General features: G+C 40.3%; 1 protein-coding gene across 4 annotated transcripts in view; it reads right to left on the bottom strand.

The window, feature by feature from the left end:
* LOC102944150 (interferon regulatory factor 4) overlaps positions 1-19,636 on the bottom strand; it is a 119,404-nt gene that overhangs the window by 47,351 nt on the left and 52,417 nt on the right. The window contains exon 1 of one of the 4 annotated variants that reach the window (XM_037893240.2): positions 12,729-12,751. The exons of 2 other annotated variants lie outside the window; for them this stretch is intronic. Coding sequence is in view for 1 of the 2 variants with exons in the window: in XM_007058827.4 (XP_007058889.2) it covers positions 16,006-16,191 (186 nt within the window). In the remaining variant the exon portion in view is untranslated. Of the gene's footprint in view, positions 1-12,728; positions 12,752-12,935; positions 16,192-19,636 lie in introns of those variants that run through there. One more of the 4 variants, XM_007058827.4, reaches the window with a different exon arrangement.

Raw genomic sequence — 19,636 nt, 5'->3', positions numbered from 1 at the left:
GAAAAAAAAAAAAGTCTCTGCCTGCATGGTTACTCTTGGTTAACACGAGCAGGAAGGACGTGCTGAAGGGGGAGTTCTTAGCATGGGCAAATGCTTCTCTTCTGAAGCAAAATAAATCTTTGCACATTACTAATGAGGCAAATTTAGCCATGCACGATATGTTTAAGTAAAGCAGGATAGAAAACACCAAGAATTTCCCTCACCCACTCAATAGTACTCTGTTTATTGCATAACTGTTTGTTTTTTGGGCGGGTGGGGTGGGGGTCTGGATTAGATTTAAAAATCACCTCTGTTCAAATAAATTCTAGCTCCTGTTTTTCATTTATGGTAAATGTGATTATACACATCACATAAAGGGAGGTAGCATCGTCTAGTGGTTAAAACAATGATCTAGATGTCAGGCAACCTGCCACTGCTTTGTTGGGACACAATGGGCAAGTCACATGACACTCCATACCTCAGTTTGCCCAACTGTAACTTGAGGATGCTCATACCTAGCAGTCTTCACAGAGCGCTTTGAGATCCTCATCAGGCGTTATGTAAGTGACAGATGTTTTTATACTCCATGTACAGTAATAACTGCTAAAGTTGGTTTAAAGACTGCTTATTTTATAGTAAAAATCTATTAAGTTTTAAGATCTTTATAACACCAATTTGCTTTCAGAGGCATGTATTCCTTTACTCCAACACACAAGAACTGTTTTTGCTGTGACGGGGTCTGGTATGTAGAGGAAGAAACTGACTTGTTTAAAAAATTATATTTATACACACACACCACAGAATTCTTACAATATAAAGATTATTATAAATTCTTTTAATGGTATATTAGTGTTTACTGACAGCTCTCACTCTGTTCTCTTTTCTATAACACTGCTAGTGAGAGTGTTGAAAGAAAGAACTAAATGACCACATACAGCGAGTGTCCTTAACAAGCTTTGGGCCTGGGAAACTTAAAGATCGGTCGTGTTCTCATTGTGGTCAATAGGAGTTTAGCCATTGATTTCAATGAGAACAGGATCCTGGTTTCTTGTCAGTTACAGAAGTTGTGGACTGCAAGAGAGGAAGATGGTGCACTGAACAGATTGTTTCTGATCTACCTAGGTCCTAATACGTCTTCCATCAACACGGAATCTGAGAGTCAAATACATGGGAGAGATTTCCACGCCAACTGCGGGCAACTAGTTTTTTTAAGTATCTAGCAAAAAGATGGGAAGTGATACTTAAAAGGACACACAAGAAAAATCCTCACCAGTATAACTGTTCTCAGGTAAAAGTAAATGTCCTGTGAAAAACTGGAGCAACAAGTTGGGTGAGGGAATCATCTCTCTAATATCCTGAGAGCAACACAGCTACAACAGTGCCCACTGTGAAAAATTGTTCACTTATACATTTGTTACCCTGTGTTTGACTGAACTGAGAAATTAATTTGGATTAAGGGTGTGAATTTAAAGCAGACTATCTATTCCTGATTAACTCCCTGCATGGATGCTCTTATTACAGAAGAGAAGAGCCTTATTCCAAATGAGCTCAATCCAAGTGGATGGGTGAGATACCGCAGCTATATCTCATGCACTAAAACAGCACCAACAAGGGAGCTCAAGTTTACCTTTAAAAAAAAAAAAAACTCCAAGAACTACTCTCCCAGTCTACCCACAACTCACTGTGCACTTCAGCCAAGCTTCTCTGAGCACAAGATGCTGCAGAATCCCAATCTCCTATGCAATGGGAGGATGGAAATTCCACTGCATTTGGGGTCTTTTGTGGCCCCTCTGCATGCAGGCAGAACTTTTCCTCTAACATATGAAATATTAGCATGAAGAGTCAAAGTTAGGGCTAGCATGAGGATGCCTATTAAAATGTCAAGATCAGCACCTGCACAGTAGGCTTTTCAGTCTTATATTTGCTTAACTAATCAGTTTTCTCAGTCTACATGATTATGGCCCTCTTTTGGCCAATTTAAAAAAAATCACTGTCTGCCTGGTGCTTGTTCCTGAAGAAATGCCTTCTTCATTTTGGTTTGCCTCTTTCCATCTGATAGCTGTAAAAACCCTGTTGTTGGTCCTCTTTCAAGAAACACATATTGCTCCTAAAAGCTGCCCTGGATCTCATATCTCCAGTTGCCACCATCCCCTATTTGTTTGATTATAAAGCCCCCACAGTTTGATAAAGCCACAGGAGCCTAATAAGCCAAAAATCAGAGCCCAGCCTAGCTCACATTTGAATGTGTTCCTATGTTTTCTTACCTTTAGTGACCAAATGCGCCAGTCCACTGTGACACTGGTTTAGTTCTCATTATCCATTATGATTTTCAGCCATCACACAATCTAAGCAGCTGTCCACTGCAGGGCAACACCACCAACTGTGATAGAAGCTGAGAGGTGGCTCATTGCTGTCATCCCTTGGGAGGGAGAATGAGTGTGGGGAATTTCATTATAGGACTGAAATAGATGATGACTCTGTGATCTTTCTTTTTCCATCATGTTCGGTAAATTACTTTCAAAGATGACAATCATTATCATCTGCATATCTCAAATGAAAGACTGTCCTGACTCCCATTCGAGTCATCAAGTGCTATGATGCTTTAAGACACACCACCTTACTGGAAATCCCTTCAAAATCTCAAACCAGCCTATATTCCATTTGCAATCTTGTAAAGATTACATGAAACCCATCTGAGATAAAAAGTCTGCATGAAATGTTACTACACACCAATGTCTGATAGGGAGGCCTTGCTGCCAAATGAAAGAGGGCTGTTGTGATTTCACACCCTCTGATGGATTTCACACACTCTCCGGGTGCTGCTAAACTAACCTCTGCCAGGGATAGCTTTTATCCTTAGGGCTCACAAATATGCATCTGGAGAACAAGGCCCACATTTTCCAAAGTGACCAATGATTTCAAGTGCCTCGACTTTTGAGTGCCCAACTTGAGACACCAGGACTGGGCCTGATTTTCAGAAAGCATTCAGCACCCATCCTCTTCAAAGGGGGCTAATTTTCAGCTTCTCAGACTGAGCACCCAAAATAAATTTGTTAGATGTTAGATGAAAAAATGCTCAGATAAATTTGTTAGTCTCTAAGGTGCCACAAGTCCTTCTTTTCTTTTTGCGAATACAGACTAACATGGCTGTTACTCTGAAACCAAAATCACTAGTCACTTCGGAAAAGTCTTTTTCTTTGGAATGCTCCAAATGCCTGCAACTCCTGCTGAAGATTTGCATTCCATTCTCCTCCATGATCTGCTGCTTTCAATTCACAAATAGGAAACCTCCTACAATATCAATATACTCAGTATGTCTTTCAGGAAGCAGCCAGTGCGTGCACTTAATATAAACTTATTTGCCAAGTGGTGAAGCCTCCTTCGAGTACAATTTTGAGTTTCTATTTAAATGGGAAAACAAATGATTAGATTTCTCCAGTCCCTTGCCCAAGCTCACATACCCCATGCTTTATCTCCATTAAAGGATTTTTTTTTTTTTAAATTGTAGCCCCTTATTAAAAGATTGGAAGCACATCACTGTCCCCATATATATTTGTGTAGCTCACAGGTTTTAAAAACTTAATGGAACATTACTATCTAAACCATACTGTATTCTAGTCAATAACTAATTGTTTTCCTTTGTGGCTCATAGTGTTCCTGGTTTGAACAAAAGCCATGAAGAGATATTTTTAAATGAACAGAGCGGACTGATTCATGGATTGCTGCCTCCTCCCCTAAAACTTTCCCATAGTAATTGGGCAAATTAAAAAGAACCTGTTCCCTTGCCCCACAGTTGAACTGTTTTCAAAACCCAAGTCCCCATATTATTTGGGGGGTGTATGTACATAATGTGCGTATCAGTATCCAAACAGTCTATTGTACACAATTAAAATAATCAGTTAAAGCATCATATTGATTCAAGTTATTTAATGAACTCAGAGTTGAGTTGCCTTCCTCCTTCAACCCTGGAGTAAAAGGGGTCATTTGGCACCAGATTGTGAGTCTGAATCATAATCTGTTTTCTTAGCTGCTCCTGGGCCAGTATAACTATGCACTGCCCCTTGCTCAATGCCTGTAGCAAAGCCCCAATTCAGACCTAAGGACCAAATAAAAGCAAGGCTTTCTTGATCAGTACCAATATAAAGAATTCCAGCTCTTTGGCTGCAAGCTAGTACTTGCGCATGGGTGTTATATGCTCTGTCCGAGAAAAACTGCTCAGAAGAGGGGCAGCCACATTCGGCAATGGCTGAAGTTGCCAAATATTTTTTGGGGAAAAAAGGCGTTGCTACTTTAAATCAAATCCAGGCTCGACAGCAGCCCAGAAGCACCACCACTAGGACAATGGTCTGGCCCAATCAGCACTATTTTATGACCTGGTGAGTCACTTTGCCATACATTGTAACAGATTTCATTAAAATGTACTAGCTAGCCACATGTTTTTCCCTATAATGAGCCCATCTTTAACCACGGAGACTGGGGGCATCACTTCTTTTTAGTATTCTATTCATATGTCCAAAATACTGGCGGGACGGAGATTCTCTCTCATTTCTATAGCGAATGAATTCTCGATCGTCTGGAATACCCTTTGGCATGTCTTACAGTGCTCACAATATTTTGGTCAATGCTAATTTCTGATACCTTTGTATTCTCGGTATGCCATTTTACTTCTGTGGTTTCACTGCTCTGAATAATACTATGGAGGGGTGTTGTTGCATGACAATTACGGCTCACTAGATCCTGTATATGGAAAGCATGTTCAGTGCTTTCCTTAGTTTAAGGCAAAATGCAGCAATTTGTAGCCAAGGTTTACCACCATGATTTGCCTCCACTAGGGTCAAAACTCGGCAAGCAAGCATGCTCGGTACGCAGCTACCAGAATGCACTCCACCTACCAATGGGAGTATTGATTTGCATATTCTCTTGCACCGAGGATTAACAAAATTCAAAAAGGAAATGTAATAAATTTTCTCCTATAGATGCTCAGAATTTAATAATAAATACTTAACTCTTATGTAGTGCATTTCACCAACATATCTCAAAGTGCTTTACCAAGGAAGTTAGCATCATTTATCCCCATTTTACAGATTAGAAACTGAAGTAGAGAAGTGAAGTGACTTGCCCAAAGTTTCACAACAGATCAGCAGCAGAGGTGGGAACAAAATCCAAACCTCCAGACTCTGTCTAGTGCCTTGTACACTTGTATGCTGCCTCCCTGATGGCTGATGGAAATAAATTGTGCCAATCATTCAACGTTTCCTTTAAAGTTGAATCTTGACCTTTTGTTGACCTCTGCAAAGGACAGTGGACAATTTAGGATCAAATCTCAGTCTTACTTACAGCATTTAAACTGTTCACCTGACATTTTGAACCAGTCTTGAAATTTGGTGCACTTTTAATGGACCGCTAATTAGAGGGGAGCACAAGTTTGACATTTTTAACGTAGATAATCAAAAGATCTGTTAAACAATTTGCAAAAATTGAATTATTTTCCCCCTATCATGGTCATGTTTGGTATGAAGCATCCAATCTGGGGAAATTAAGGTCAGCTCTATTTACTGAATTTTAACCAAGAAAATTATTGAAGGTGAGTGCACTGCAGATGCTGAAAGTGATAGCAGTCTGTCCCTTGTGTGGACTCGGCTGCAACTAATATATTAATAGAATTATTACTGATTGTGGCTGAGTCATTGTGAAACAGCCAAAAAACATATTACTAATGATACAAATAACAAATGACACTGATAGGGGCTGAGAAAGGCCCAGGAAATCCTTGTGTGATCCCTAAGGTTTCTAGAATTACAAACATTATTCAGTATTTTTCCACCCAAAAGAGCATCTTATTTCCAGAGCAGAAGGCAGCATTACTTCTTAAGGAACTTAAAATGTAGGGCTGCCAATCAATCACATTTAACTCACGCGATTAACTCAAAAAAATTAATCACGATTAATCGCAGTTTTAATCGCACTGTTAAACAATAGAATACCAATTGAAATTTAATATTTTTCATGTTTTCTATATTTTATATATATTTTAATCTGTTATAATTGAAATCAAAGTGTATATTTTTATTACAAATATTTACATTGTAAAAATGATAAACAAAAAATAGGATTTTTCAATTCACCTCATACAAGTACTATAGTGGAATCTTTGTTGTGAAAGTGCAACTTACAAACGTAGATTTTTTTGTGACAACTTCACTCAAAAACAAAATGTAAAACTTTAGAGCCTACAAGTCCACTCAGTCCTACTTCTTGTTCAGCGAGTCACTAAGACAAACAAGTTTGTTTACATTTACAGGAGATAATGCTGCCCTCTTCTTATTTAAAATGTCACCAGAAATCGAGAACAGGCGTTTGCATGGCACTTTTGTAGCCAGCATTGCAAGGTATTTACATGCCAGATATGCTAAACATTCGTATGCCCCTTCACCCTTCGGCCACCATTCCAGAGGACATGCTTCCATGCTGATGACGCTCGTTAAAAAAATAATGCATTAATTAAATTTGTGACTGAAGTCCTTAGGGGAGAATTGTATGTCCCCTGCTGTTTTACCCGCATTCTGCCATATATTTCATGTTATAGCAGTTTTGGATGATGACCCAGCACATGTTGATTTTAAGAACACTTTCACTGCAGATTTCACAAAACGCAAAGAAGGTACCAATGTTAGATTTCTAAAGATAGCTACAGCACTTGACTCAAGGTTTAAGAATCTGAAGTGCCTTCCAAAATCTGAGAGGGACGAGGTGTGGAGCATGCTTTCAGAAGTCTTAAAAAGAGCAACACTCCGATGTGGAGACTACATAACCGGAACCACCAAAAAAGAAAATCAACCTTTTGCTGGTGGTATCTGACTCAGATAATGAAAATGAATAGGCATCGGTCTGCACTGCTTTGGATCGTTATCGAGCAGAACCCATCATCAGGATGGACGCATGTCCCCTATAATGGTGGTTGAAGCGTGAAGGGACATGTGAATCTTTAATGCATCTGGTACATAAATACCTTGCAACACTGGCTATAACAGTGCCATGTGAACGCCTGTTCTCACTTTCAGGTAACATTATAAACAAGAAGCAGGCAGCAGTATCTCCTGCAAATGTAAACAAACTTGTTTGTCTGAGTGATTGGCTGAACAAGAAGTAGGACTGAGTGGACTTGCAGGCTCTAAAATTTTATATTCTTTTATTTTTGAATGCAGTTATTTTTGTATATCATTGTATATTTGTAAGTTCAACTTTCATGATGAAGACATTACACTACACTACTTGTATTAGGTGATTTGAAAAAATATTTCTTTTGTTTTTTTACAGTGCAAATAGTTGTAACCAAAAATATAAAGTTAGCACTGTACACTTTGTATTCTGTGTTGTAATTGAAATCTATGTATATTTGAAAAAAGTAGAAAACATCCAAAAATATTTAAATAAATGATATTCTATTATTGTTTAACAGTGTGATTGCACAATTTTTTTTAATCGCTTGACAGCCCTATTAAAATGGAAAGTCGACATGCCCAAGGCTTTAGCTCAGTGGTACAACATTGCTCCAAACATGGTTAGGACCCGTAAACATTAGAAATTGCAGCCATATTGTAAATGGGTCAGCCAGGTCCCGTGAGTTGGTGACCTTTGTAAAGAGGGTGGGACTTTAGACAGGAGGCAACAGCTGGCCAACCACTGCATGAGACAGAAGATGTCCCCAAATGTGGGGGCGGGGGCCTAATCCAATGCCCACTGAATTCAATTGAAGCCTTTCTATTGATTTTAATGGGTATTAAATCAGGCCCATGGGAAAGATACTACTAAAACTGAACTAAATAATCATCATTAAAGGGTCAAATTAAAGAGCCACTGCAATAGATCAAAGGCTTTACGGCAACAGACAAAGTTGGTCTCACATCTTTTTGAGGACACACAGGGATTGCAGAAGGGCTGTTACTTATTTATGAATGGTGAAAGGAGGCACCCTCTGTGACGATACATGTTCCACAGGCAAAAGAATGGCTATATCAAGGTAATCTCTGCATTTGCTCAGAATATGGTGCACCACTCTGTATTGGTCACAAGCAGGATGCAAAACAGAAAGAATTAGGTAAGTTCATGGAGGACAGATCCATCAATGGCTATTAGCCAAGATGGTCAGGGACGGAACCCCATGCTCCAGGGGTCCCTGAACCCCCAACTGGCAGAAGCTGGGACTAGAAGACAGGGAATGGATCACTCAATAATTGCCCTGTTCTGTTCATTCCCTCTGAAGCATCTGGCACTGACCCTTGTCAGAAGACAGGATTACTGGGCTAGAAGGACCACTGGTCTGACCCGGTATGGTCATTCTTGTGTTCTTAAGCTGGGTCTATGAGAGCGCCACTGCATAACTCTCTATAGCATATATGGACAATCAATAAGCTGATCACAACAGAGTGAAATGCTATTTAAAATCATTATGTAATCTAGAACCAACTTTTGGGTGGGTCATTCAAACAAAATCTCTCCGACATCTCAGGGAGAAGTTCAGGATCCTATGGCTCTTTTTCAAAACAGGTCAGGGACAACCTCAGCAATGTTGTGGGTCAACATGCCCTCTTAAGAACAAACTAACATCCAGTGTTGTGAGAGCCATTACTGGGCACATGACTGTTGTAAATAAGGTCCACAGACGTCACAGGACTGTCTGTACACAGAGCAACAGCACACAAAGTTTGCAAGATGCTCCATGGCAAATGTATTCAGTTGTATTAAATGTTAGTGATACTGTAAAGGGAGCACTCACCTCTTGAGTGCTTCCTAGCGACTGGGTGTAGTACCTCCGTCCTTTTCTCACCCCTCATGCCCATTGCAGGCTGCCAGCCAACCTTGGTGAATCTTCCCTGGCTTGGTGTCACAGTCCAAATGAACCCCTTCTGGGGTAGTAAAGAGTTCAATAAATGAACAGTCCCGTTGCCCTTGTGAGTGTCTTCCACTCCAGCTCTAGGCCCTTTAAATTCACCCCTTTCTTTGGGCTCTCAAATAAGACCTGTGCCCTCTTGGGGTTTATGCCACTGTGGCTGGTAGACAGGCCCACCCACTGCTCCAGGTTCCAACCCAGGGACCCTATAAACAGCAGCTATGCCCTGCTTGACTTCAGTTTGTTGCTGCTGCTTCCCTGGGCCTCCTCCATACCTGGCCCCTTTTAGCTCCACCCTTACCTCAGGGTTAAGGTTCTTAAGTCCTCGCGCCCTGCAAACCCAGATCAAGCAAATGCAGCCAGAAAAACTTTCATTATCCATCAAGCTCCTTTGGCCAGAGAGGAGCACCCTTCCTTGCCCAGCCAGGAACTCACCTGCTAAGGCCCTGCAGCTCCGTTTATCTGAGCCTTCTGGGCTCCAACTGGCTGCATCCATGAGACCTCTAGGCAGGCCTTTGCTGCTCTTTTCCTGTCATTTTGGTGCTTCCTGGGGAAAGGTGTAGCAGAAGCAAGGGGGCTCCTGTAGGAAGCCGCAAAGGCCAGATATATCCCATCACAGACACAAATAAGAGATCTTGCAAAACTGTATAGTATGCTGGCATTTGCATTAGTTAACCTATCTCAGGGGTCCTGGGATAAACATCAGAATTTAAAAAAATATATATTTAAATTAACAAGGAAAAAGTTACTTAGAATTCACTTATTAAAAAGGTAGTCATAGCAAAGATCCTGTTCCTTGTGTCTGAATAGGCAAAACAAACATCACTGCCTTTTAATGCAACCTAGGCACAGATTTTCAAACAGGACCTCCAGTAAATGCATGTGCACAAAACTTAGGCTATATTTTTGCACCCTTGATTATCTGTTGGCCCAAGCAGCAGACATATTGAACTACATGTTTGAACCTGAAGCCAAGTAGTTCAGAGGTCAATCTCAAAATATTTTATCAGTTTACACCAAGCTCTTCTTCAGGTCTGGAAAACGTACTCAGAGCGTCGCAGCTAAATACAAGATGGAACAGATTATGCTAAACAATTCATCCCACCTTGTATTTAGCTGCGACACTGAGTAAGTCTTCCAGACCTGAAGAAGAGCTCTGTGTAAGCTCAAAACCTTGTCTCTCATCAACAGAAGTTGGTCCAATAAAAGATATTACCACATGTACCTTGTCTCTCTAATATCCTGTGACTAACAGCTACAAATACACTACAACATTTTATTCATAATTCGTTGGAGATGCAAACTGGAGGATACAATTTATGTATGAGAATTGCACCTGGAATAGAAGCTGGGATAAAACCATCTGAAAAAATCTATATTAGCAACCCAATTCTGCCTTAATTTGATGAAGTTGGACCGGGTTTATCTCAGGAAGACTTTGACCTTTCATTAGGATTATGAGCTCTGCTGTATTTCCATGGTAATAATGCACCTGCTTATACTGTTAGACGACAACTCCTAATAATTGTACTAGAAACTACACGAAAGCTACAGTATGTAATCTTGCAACTTGTGAGTGATTAACTCTTTGTAAACTGCAGTTTGCATAATTAGCTACAGCAAATGCAAACCTAAACTTGCAGATGTTCAGACAAGAATTTGCCCACTTGTCAAAGGATAAGAGAAAAATATTGGAGAGCTACAAAGTTTAGTCACAGATCGTTTAATTTAAATGAGCTCGGCCCATGTGGTAAAGCAAGAACCATATTTAAAGTTCTGCTGAGAATATAATTTATAAATAACTAACTTTGTAACAGTCGCATATTTACATCTCCAGGGGATTCTATAAAAATATCATCAATGCCTTGAGACATTGCCCTCAAAAGAATCACCCCACTGTCACATTTAGCCCCCTGTATGCTAAGACAGGACATGGGAAGTTTAGTGAGTACTGTCATGCAGTCCTAATATGAGCAATAAAGCAACACTGAGGCTCAGTGCTTTGATTTATTAAGATCTCAGTAACCTAGGACACATCATCTTAATCTTCCTAAGTGAGAAGAGGATGGTGGGGAGATGAAAACGGTTATTTTATAGTCAGTGATATAGAAGAGGATGCACCTCACACTCATACTGAATAACTATTAAAGAGTCATGGTCAAGTTAGCAGTTGGCATTGAATAGAGTCATGCAGCAGTCAGTTCTAGGTCTGATAAAGTCCAACATTTTTCATTAACACCATGGAAGATGGAATGGAAAGTACGCAAATCAAATTCACAGATAATACACATCTTAGAGGACTGCAAATTCATGGAAAGTATAGCATTACATTGGCAAAACAGATTAAGGCCCCCGATTCTCTCCTCATACTGGTGTCCCTTCATTTGATTTCTTATTGCCTACCATGGTGTAGATGAGAGAAAAATCAGGCCCTAAAACTCAGTGCTAGAACAGATTACGCTGAAAAAGCGGTGGTTCACAAAGGAATAAATAATAAAACGAATCAATATTATGGAATCATGCCAACTACCCAGCTGACTTGGGCTCTGGCTCAATTCAGCAAAGAACTTACAAATGAATTTTACTTTTAACATGTGAGCAGTCCCAGCAATGGGCTCTGGATCAGACCCGATATCTGAAAATCATTGAAATATATCAGATTTTGCATTAAATGTTTCAGAGCCTCAAAATTCTCTGGGACCAACATCTTGTTTATACGACAAATGCAACTCTTACATCAGCATAGCCGCATCTACACTGGAAGTTTTGGAAGCATAGCTATTCCGGTGAAGGGGTGTGGGTTTTTCCCCCCCATACCCAACCAACCTTTGTAGTGTAGATCTGGACCGAGGTTCATTTGTTTTAAACCATAAAGCCATGTCTTAGGCAATGGCTAAACTGGTCAGTAGTTTTGGTTTCCCAAAGACTACTGACCAGTTATGAGGCAATAATATCTTAGTGTCATAAAAACTATCTGAGTTAATTGGGCAGTTCTGGGAAGCTTAACTGTTTAACACATTTCATATATTGTAAATGGAATACACTTTGTGATGACTGTCCCATAAGGGTATGACTCATCAGCCTCCTAGATGGACCAGCCACTAGAGGGTGAACGAAGACCCACATTATGGTAATGTGGGTTATAACTAGCACAGTGAACTCCTAGGCTCTATGTTAGTAGAAGCAAGAAATACCACCACTGCCACACTTTAACACATGGTAAAATACAGTTAGTTGAATTAACCGCTAAAACAATGGCATACTAGGAAAAGAATACATGCCAAAGGGGAAAATGTCAACAAGTCACTGCATGTCTTGTTCTAGCTCTCAGCTGTCTGGGGAACTGCGTGCAACAGTTCTCATCTGCTACTGCAGTGATAACCAGTTCCCCCTTCATATAAGTAGCTTATCTGGAACATAGATATTAAGGTCAGAAGGGACCATCTAGTCTGACCTCCTGCTCAATGCAGGCCACAGAATCTCACCCACCCACTCCTGCAATAAACTTCTCACCTATGGCTGAGCTACTGAAGTCCTCAAATCGTGGTTTAAAGACTTCAAGGAACATGGGAATACACTAAGCAGAGCACAGGAGCTATTTAAATATATACATTAACACCGGGATTCCTGATTTTCAGTTTCAAATCAGTTTTCACACTGGTCTTTAATTGGCTGAACGCTGACAAGAATTCAGACTCCTACAGCCTGGGTACTGCAGACAGTGGCATTACAGTGACCAAGTTTAGCAAGGCTTCCATTGTTCAGAGTAAAAACATTTGCTAGTACTCCCTTTCCTCCCCTGCCCTTTTTTTTTTTTTTTTTAAACAGGTGGGGGGGAGGGAGAGGGACATTGACTCACCTGGCAGAGATCAATGAACCCATGGAAGGATTCAGGAGATCCTTCTTGGGCTGCAGAGATCTCTGTGATGCAAAGCGCAACTTCACTTGAACACCAGAGTGAATCAGTTCATGGTAGGCTCTGTTTGTAAACAGTAGGGATGCTAGCCAAGGACCAGGGATCTAGCAGAGAATATTAATTTAGGTCTTTCAAGAAAATACACAGATAGGCTATTAACATTTATTTTTATTTATAGAAAATTGTAGAACTTATTAAATACAAACCATCGAGAAAAGCAACCAAAGATGAGGCTTTATTAGAATACCAAAAGGAAGACAGAGAACCAAGCTTACTGGGCTTATAGTTCCTAACTGGCTGAAGTATTTACTGTAATCTTTCACTGACGTAGTAATATACAGTGATCATTATAAACAACATTTTGTTTTGTTTTTTTTAAAGTTAGAATTTGCCATAATATTTTTCCAATCACCCCAAAAAAATAATCAAAGCAACAACTGTTTCCAGGTTAAAATCAGGGTAATAAATACTTATGAAGTTACCTGTAGAATCATGCTAAAATGTTTGCTTGCAGTCACAAAAAAACATTAAGTTTACAAAATAGTATGTTATCTGTGTAAATCAGGATGCTCAATAAGTTGTTAAAAAGTTTCATGCATTTGATAGTGGAAGGCAAAATAAAGCAGAGGCTTAGAAATACAAATACAGAAAGTATGTGAAAAAACTGGACACAGTCTACACTGCTAAAGTCAATCACCTGAATGTTGACTGTCCTCTGGTGGATAATCATATATCCACATAGTCAATTAGCCCTTTAAGCTGTCACTGGAAGGCTGGTAAGAGAAGAGATTGTGTTATGTTTCTGGACAAGGTCTGTTTCGCTCCTTTCTTAAAGGAACGGAGGAAGGTTTAGCTGCGACTGCCATCCCTTCTGTGCCTTGATAACTTACTAATGCAGGGGATCCTACTGTCCCACTCCCCATATGGACAGGGCAGCCCAGGCTTCCCTATGCTGCTGTTGCCCTCTCTCTCCCTTAATTCTGTTCTACTCTCTTGAAGGAGAGGATGGTGCAATTGTGGCCTAGGTTTAGGAGGGTAATACACAACCATTGAAGATCAGGGAGATGAAGATCTACACTACCCCAGCTAAAAGTATCTACGCAGATACCTTCCTCTGGTCCATTAAAGGGAGTGTGTGCTGGGAACAAACACTCCAATTCTCACCTATGGATCTTCTTACTTTACTCTTGAGTCTGCTTTCCAGTTGCAGCTTCACAAGCGTGTGGGCTTTATGGCTATCGAGACTTGTCAACTATGCAGGCATCACATGTTGTTTCAGAGGTTGACACTTTGGAAGTCAACCAGCCAATTAAAACAAAAAAGCAAAGAACAAACCTGAACACAACACATTAGCAGATGTCTCCAACTGTTCTCAGCATAAAGGAACTTTAAATTTTTCAGCACCCACAGTGTTGCTGTGGAAAAAGAAGTGCAACACCACATTCTGGAACATGTGTCATATGCAGTTAACATTGGTATATACAACTGTATGTTGTGTACACACACACACAGACTTACTTCTGCTGTAAATACTTGGAATACTTTTGACAACTGTCTTTTTTTGGTACACGTGCCAAAAATGCTATATATCTTATTGTGAATACAGGTTTGAGTTCGTCATTCTCAATCTTGTGTGTAAGACTCTTTTACAAACAGGAAAGTCTCCAGTCTACAAAAATTAGTGACCGTGAATGGAAGCTTCCATCAGTCGGATACATAGAAGGTAGTATTGTCTTGGGCAATTACTAAACCTGTCTCCTATTGAAATTCATATAGTCTCCTGTTTGCCTGCTAGCCAAGTGTTATCTACGAACGATGGTGGTCTGCAAAGATTAAGTAACATGCACACATGGTATTCAGCAAGCTATTAGGTTAGAAACAAAAGTTAAGACTTTTCCACGTCTACAATATCCCAACATCTGCCACCAGCAGAGTAACAATTTGTTCCGACCATATGTAATATACTAGCACTGTGTGGTGCGATGAGGCCCACAACATAAAGTTCTGGTGCAGACTGAAATGGAATATAGTAGTAATGTAAATCCTAATTTTTGAATTAATGGATTTTTAATATCCATACTTTTCATTCCATTAAAATGGATAAGATGTCAAAAATATTTTGGGGCTTACTTTACCCCTACAGTCCGTCTCCAGTCCATCCCAGAGTTCATCATTGTGTGAAGACATTGGCAGCAAGCATCAAGGGGACCACGTTAAATGTTTGTAAGTTAGGGTATCATAGGACATGAAATAAAAAAAATTCTGGTTAAGTACAGTGTGCTGAATCTCTCTCTTACTGAATGTCCAAGTCATCCACGGTATACACTTGAAATGTCCTTGCAGGTTGGGAGAGCATCCTTCTCTGTTCTGGAATCTTTAAGCAATACGCCTGCATGCTCTGAATCAAAGACTAAAAGTAAGGATTCTCCTCACCATAACACCAGTGTAAAACTGGAACAACTTCAGTAACTTGCTTGGAGTTACACTGTTGTAAATCCAGAATAACTACAACTGAGCTATTCCAGATTTATACCAGGATAACCAGAAGCAGAATCTGGCCTCTAGTTTTTTACTTTGGTTTAAAATTTAGTTTACATGTGCACTCTGACAAACTTGACCACTGGTTTTAAATTGGCAAAATAGATGGAATTCACACATCTTAATTTTTAATTCAAACCAGTGACAACTACGAATAATTTAAATGAAAGCCAGAAACCTCTCAAATTTTTTTTATGACACAAATACTTTGCATTCATCAAGTGTAAAATTGAGATTATACGAGGCAATTTTCAAAGTTGCATTTACAACCTCCATGACAAGAACAGCATTTTTGAGGTAGCTAAGTTCAAACGGCAACCCGCAGCACAAGCAAAAAATGCATAAGTGCTCACACACTTTGGAAGCTCATTCTTTGGAGACAATGTTATCATGCGCATACGAGTCTCTTTTAGAGAGGCACATATTACGAAGGGGGTGGAGTTTGAGGGCAGTGAGAACCTGACATAAGGGGTGCCTCTCTGCAGAGAAGCTTACAGAGAGTGATGTTACATAAAACTGTAAAATTGTGTCTCACACACACACACACGCTGTATAGTATTTTCATCACGTTTTCCACAAGGGTACAGCTCGCATGACTTCTGTAGAGAGTGGAGGGGAAACTGGTGACATCTGTTTTTAAACAGGTCAAAGGAAAAAAGAAAGTGAATCCAGCCTGGAGTGATTAGGTCTCTGTTGTGTAGTTGTTGTAGGACAGGGAAGGCAGTGAGGAAAAGTTATTATTCCACTGTCTCCCACCAGGACTTGGTTGCGTCATAGCCTGCTCTTTATATTTACTCAGAAGAACTTTGGCTTCTTGCTCATCCTGCAAAGAATTTTCTCCATATTCTTCCTTCAGCCACTGCCTGAACTGGAGAAGTTAAACACATAGTAGATATGCTAGTTATTAACACAAACCGGATGAAGAAAGAATACTCCTCTTACACCACCATTTAATAGTAAATAACATCTTTTTCAAGAACATTAAAGTAGTCAAAATAATGTCCAAATCACATAGTTTAAACCTTTTACAGTCTAACCCTGATTGTCTAAAGAAGAGTGCCCCAAATACTGCACTTTATGGCTTTGAAACAGCAAAGCCCTTAAAAACGTGTGATGAAGCATAGTTGTCGGCCCATTGAAGTCGATGGGACCACTCATACGCTTAAAAAGTTACACACATGCATAAGTGCTTTGCTGAATTGGGCTCTAAATTTAGAATAAGGTACTCCCACAGCACGTGCTTGTCCACAAATACAAGCACACGTTGGGCGGAAGAACTGGCAAAGTAATGGCCATTTTTACCAATTTAAATGTCACAAAGGTAAATTATGGAACTATTCACAATCATGGTGTCCTTGTCCAAACAGAAGCATCAACAGAGGAGGTTTTAGAATAAATTAACAAATTAAACTGATAGTATTCACCCAAGAGTTCTGAAGGAACTCAGATATGAAATTGCAGAACTACTAACTGGGGTATAAAGAAAAGGAGGACTTGTGGCACCTTAGAGACTAACAAATTTATTTGAGCATAAGCTTTTTCTACTGAATGCATCCGATCAAGTGAGCTGTAGCTCATGAAAGTTTATGCTCAAATAAATTTGTTAGTCTCTAAGGTGCCACAAGTACTCCTTTTCTTTTTGCAGATACAGACTAACACGGCTGCTACTCTGATAACTGGGGCATGTAACCTACTGCTTAAATCAGCCTCTGTACCATATGACTGGAGGATAGCTAATGTAATGCTGATTTTCAAGAAAGGCTCCGGAGACTATCCTGGCAATTACAGGCAATTAACTTCATTACCAGACAATCTGCTTGAAACTATAGTAAATAACAGAATTAGTTTGGGGGGAGGGATAGCTCAGTGGTTTGAGCATTGGCCTGCTAAACCCAGGGTTGTGAGTTCAATCCTTGAGGGTGCCATTTAGGGATCTGGGGCAAAAATTGGGGATTGGTCCTGCTTTGAGCAGGGGGTTGGACTAGATGACCTCCTGTGGTCCCTTCCAACCCTGATATTCTATGATTCTATCAGACACAAACATGAACATAGTAAACTGGGGAAGAGTCAACATGGTTTTTGAAAAGAGAAATCATGCCTCACCAATCTAAGAATTCTTTGAGGCTGTCAACAAACATGCAGACAAGGATGAGCCAGTTAATACAGCGTACTTGGATTTTCAGAAAACTTTTGACAAGATCCCACACCAAAGGCTCTTAAGTAACGTAAGCAGTCATGGGATAGGAAAGAAGGTGCTATAAGATCAGTAACTGGTTAAAAGATAAGAAACCAAGGGTAGGAATAAGTGGTCAGTTTTCACAGTGGAGAGAGGCAAATAACAGAGTTCCCCAAGAATCTGTACTGGGATCAGTGCTGTTCAACATACTCATAAATGATCGAGAAAAAGGGCAAACAGCAAGGTGGCAAAGTTTGCAGATGATACAAAATTACTCAAGACAGTTAGGTCCAAAGCTGACTGCAAAGAGTTACGGAGAGATCTCACTAAACTGGGTGACTCGGCAACAAAATGGCAGATGAAATTCAATGCTGATAAATAAAAAATAATGCACATTGGAAAACATAATCACAACAATACATACAAAATTAGGGGGTCTAATCTAGCTGTTACCACTCAAGGAAGAGTCTGGAGTTTGTGTGGCTAGTTCTCAGAAAACACCTGCTCCATGTGCAGCAGCAGTCAAAAAAACTATGATGAAAAGTTAGAGTGTCGGGAACCCTTAGGGGAGAGGGATAGAAAAGAATACACAAACCATCACAATGTCACTTGATAAACCCATGGTGCACCCACACCTTGAATACTTCCTGCAGTTCTGGTCGCTTCATCTCAAAAAGGATGTATTAGAACTGGAAAAAGGACAGAGAAGGGCAACAAAAATGATCAGGGGGATGGGACAGCTTCCATAGGAGGAGAAATTAAAAAGACTGGGACTGCTCAGCTTGGAAAAGAGACGATTAAGGGGGGGGGGGGAGATAGGAGAGAGGTCTATACGATCATGACTGGCATGGAGGAAGTGAGTAGGGAAGTGCTATTTACCCCTTTATAACACAAGAACAAAGGGTCGCCTAAGGAAATGAATAGGCAGCAGGTTTAAAACAGATATAAAGAAGTACTTCTTTACACACACGATATACTCATTGTCAGGGGATGCTCTGAAGGCCAAAAGTATAACTGGTTAAAAAGAGAATTAGATAAGTCCATGGAGAATAGGTCCATCAATGACTATTAGTCAACCCCATACTCTGGGTGTCCCCAAACCTCTGACCTGCCAGAAGCTGGGAGTGGACGACAGGGGATGGATCACTTGATGATTGTTCTGTTCTGTTCATTCCTTCTGAGGCACCTGGCATTGGCCACCGTTGGCAGACCGGGCTAGATGGACCACTGGTCTGACCCAGCATGACCATTCTTATTTCAACACATCAATGCTGGGGCAGGGTGTAGTATATCGGGTGTTTAATACATACCTGGAAGTGCATTACTGTGCTTTTTAAATGGTTTAGTTGGATGTGGGGAGAAGGGAAGGAAAACTTAAATGTTTAACATTTTGTAAAATATGCATCTGCCAAAAAAAAAAAATCCATTGCAGAGTGTGTGAATGTGAGAGATACAACTTCAGCCTCAGATCCTGATCCTGCAAAGATTTATGCATGTGCTTAGTTTGATGTTGATGGGGCTACTCATGTGTGTCAAGTTAAGTATGTGCATAAGTCTTTGTGGGATCAGTGGCTAAATCAGGCGTTTTAAGCATTCAACGTTTTACATAAGGCCAGTTCCTCAGCGGGTATAAGTCAGCATAGCTCCAATGACTTCAATGGAGGCATGTCAATTTACAACCAGCTGGTGACCTGGCCTATATAATCTCTTGCTGTATCAAATAAGCACATTACAAATGCGTGCAAATTCTTTAACCTGCCTCTCCTTCTTCCTGCCTTGACTCTTCTCCCACTTACCTGGCAGTGAAGCCTCAATGCAGAAACAATTACAATTGCTCCTACTCTGCTCAGCTGTTGCGGGGAGGGGGAGGCCTCAAAGAATAAGTGGTTCCTGCTCTTTCTTCTTGCTTTTGTAGCTCCGCTGCTGTCTATCAGCTGGGCAAAGCAAGGCTGGCAGGCAGCACCTTCCCACTCTAAGCCCTGCTATCACTGATTAGCTATGAAGGCAAAACTATTTTAGGACACATGACTCTTTCCTAATCAACTGTGTAGTGTTTGGCAAGTTTAGGAAGAGTATGAAATATATTAGATTGGAGGTATCCATTCAGTTAGTAACTATATGGAGATCGATTCTGTAA

Source organism: Chelonia mydas, chromosome 2 (genome assembly GCF_015237465.2).
Source record: "Chelonia mydas isolate rCheMyd1 chromosome 2, rCheMyd1.pri.v2, whole genome shotgun sequence".
Lineage (NCBI taxonomy): Eukaryota > Metazoa > Chordata > Testudines > Cheloniidae > Chelonia > Chelonia mydas.
This window is presented reverse-complemented; position numbering and strand designations above follow the sequence as displayed.